Source organism: Vitis riparia, chromosome 7, assembly GCF_004353265.1.
Source record: "Vitis riparia cultivar Riparia Gloire de Montpellier isolate 1030 chromosome 7, EGFV_Vit.rip_1.0, whole genome shotgun sequence".
Taxonomy (NCBI): Eukaryota; Viridiplantae; Streptophyta; class Magnoliopsida; order Vitales; family Vitaceae; genus Vitis; species Vitis riparia.
In genome coordinates, this window is record NC_048437.1 from 16,527,428 (window position 1) to 16,530,194 (window position 2,767).

General features: G+C 41.7%; 1 protein-coding gene across 1 annotated transcript; it reads left to right on the forward strand.

Annotated features, from left to right (window-relative positions):
* The first annotated feature begins 1,978 nt into the window (after window positions 1-1,978).
* On the forward strand, window positions 1,979-2,503 carry LOC117918096 (inosine-5'-monophosphate dehydrogenase 2-like). The gene is made up of 2 exons (XM_034834622.1): window positions 1,979-2,170; window positions 2,234-2,503. The coding sequence occupies exons 1-2, from the start codon at window positions 1,979-1,981 to the stop codon at window positions 2,501-2,503; spliced, it is 462 nt and encodes a 153-aa protein (XP_034690513.1).
* Window positions 2,504-2,767: the final 264 nt, after the last annotated feature.

A 2,767-nucleotide genomic window follows, 5' to 3' on the forward strand; every position in this document is an offset into this window, starting at 1 on the left:
CCTTTATTCGCGGACTCCCCACTGTCGGGTCAACTCGTTTCATCTCAGTCACCACCACAGCTCATCACCAACGACGACTGAGGGAACCTCGACTCTATGTACCGCATCAACGTCTCCCCTGATCCCAAAACGGTGTTGGAGCCACACTACAGAACCAGCATATTGGGTCTGAGAATCGGCGTCTCAGCTGACACCATTTAGACGGATACACATTTGTGGTGCAGGGCGAATTGGATGTAGGAGGTGAGAGGAACCGCTGGAGACAAACGACACCAAAATTCCTTTCCCATCTTCCACTCCCTGGTTTCAGGCCTCGTCATAGGAAACAAACGACTGAGACTTAGTAAATTGGGAGAGGAAGCATGCTAGTTGAAGGTGTGAGAAGTTGCGAGAGAGACATGGACGAAGGTGGAGGGGAGAGAGAGACTTGGAGAAGTTAGGTTTTTTTTTTGGATTTGGGTTTCGAGATGAAAAATTTTAGGCAAAATGTTTTATGTTTTTTCGGTTTTTTGTTTTTTTTTTTAATATGTGAAGGTTGACCTGGCAGAGAAGAGAGGGCATATTAGGTATTAAAAACCAACTCAGCCCAAAGTGCATGAAACCTAAAATATTTTGGGTTTAATATTGAAAAATTAAAAATGGGTTTTGGTTTTCATAATATTTAGATATCAGTAGCCTAAAACCTAACTTTCCCAATAAAAAATGTAGGTTCACAAAATGACAATTACATCAGGATGATAAGAGGTAGAAATTCAAACGTGAGTGTGAGGATAAAGTTGGTATTTAATAGATTAGTAAATGGATATATCCTTATGTGCATTTGATGTACCATTTCCTCATTTGTTCGTTTGATTGACACATGAGGATCATAACATCCTAAACTTACTAGAATTGCATGAGTGATTAATATGCATGACTTATCTATCCTCATATGTGGTTTGCCTTTTATATTAATGTTTGTGATTCTTACCTCCCTTATTCTAAAAAGGTTAGTGTAGACCCCTTTAAAAACAGGAGGGGCTTTCTTTTGTTTCGGAACACTCGGAGGGAGAAGAGCTAAAAATCTCGTTTAGAGTGGGGGACGACTTTGGAGATAGATGAGCTGCATGGGACGTGTGGCGGAGTAGGTGACCATTTCCTTGGTGGTGGTTGGAGCTTCAGAAGGTGATGGCAGGAGCAAGGAGCTGGTGGAAGGACGTCTCTGACCAAGAGCAAAGAGCTAGTAGCAGTGGGGGGAGAAAAAAAAAAAGCTGGAGAACTGGTTTTTAAGGAGGGGGGTATTGTGAAGAAAAGAAAAAGGATTTTTGAGCTAAAGAAGGGAGGAGCGCTAGAAGACAAGCATGCTTGGCTTGAGAGGAGACGCCCCAGGTACATACATTATGAACTGTGTATTTTCCTTAGTTTAGCTCGAAAACTGGTGAGGTTCTTTGTCATATTGGTTGTGGGGCATTCAGAATATCAACTCATTTGCTCTATTGGATGTTATATCTGCATTGCATTTGTTTTTGGCCTTTGCCCGTTCTGTTTTTTTTTTTTTTTGCAACACATATATACATGAAGAAAAAAAAAAGATATGGTAGTGTGTTCAGTGGGTGTGAACAGAGCAGGGCATACCCACATAGATTTTGTTGGGAACATATTTAAAAGTATGGAAATCACACCCGTTTTCTTTTCTTTTTTTGGGGTCCTAGGATTTTTGAGTTTCAGGCCAGGTGGGTTTCTTCTTTTGGTTGGTTTCGTCACTTCAAATGGCTCTCATTCCACACTTTTTGATTCATGTTCAACATTTCTCTACTCAGGCCTACGTTTGGTGGCTGGGAATTTACAAAAAACTAATTTTAGCATTCGGGCATTTGGTTATATGGGATGATCTTAAGAACTGAACGTGCTGCCCCAACAGCCTAGGCATACGCCTAGTCCACTTACTAGCTCAGATTCAAATCCCATTTTTCATACCTACTGTAGTTTCCATTCCTCCATGCCTCCACCGCATTGCTTCCGCCACCCTCTCAATCTCGCTCTTCAACCCCTCATTCTAGCAACCGCAGACACAGTCCAGTTCGGCTCCAAACTCAGCCGCATCATCCACCTCACAATGCCCTGCGTAGCGTCGCCGATGGACACCGTCATCGAATCTACCATGGCTGTGGCCATGGCCACTGTCGGCAGCGTCAGAATCATCCATCCCAAAAACTCCGCTGTGTAGCGGGCAACGTTGGTCTGTTCCACCAAGTCGCGGCGTGTTCCCTTCGAGTCGGATCTAGTTGTGAAGTCCTCGTTCGATTCGGTGGGTTCAGTTTCGGATTTATGTTCTATGTCGTGCGTTCTGGTGATAGGATCAAGGGTGGCAAGGTCGAAGATGTCGGGAGTGGTGTGGAGGTTTGATTGGGAAAAATTGAGCGATAAGGGAGTGAAGGTTTATGAGTATATGATGAGTTTTCCGGATTTGGTTCCGGCTAGCTGGGACTTTGAGCAAGGGGTATTTGGCTGTAAAGAAGCTTAGTCTTGTGCCGTTGGTGAGGGATGATGCAGTGCAGGCCATACATGGCGACCTTTTAGTGCACACCTAAAAGACCACATTTCATATATATATATATATATATATATATATATTATATATATATATTAATTCTTCGAAAAAGCGTAATTTTCTAAATTTTTAATTTTTGAATTTAATTTCTAAAACTTCTATCTACAAATAATTATCTAAAATTCTGATTTTCAAAATAATTTTTGAAACTTCAATCCCTTAATTTAACCTTCAAAA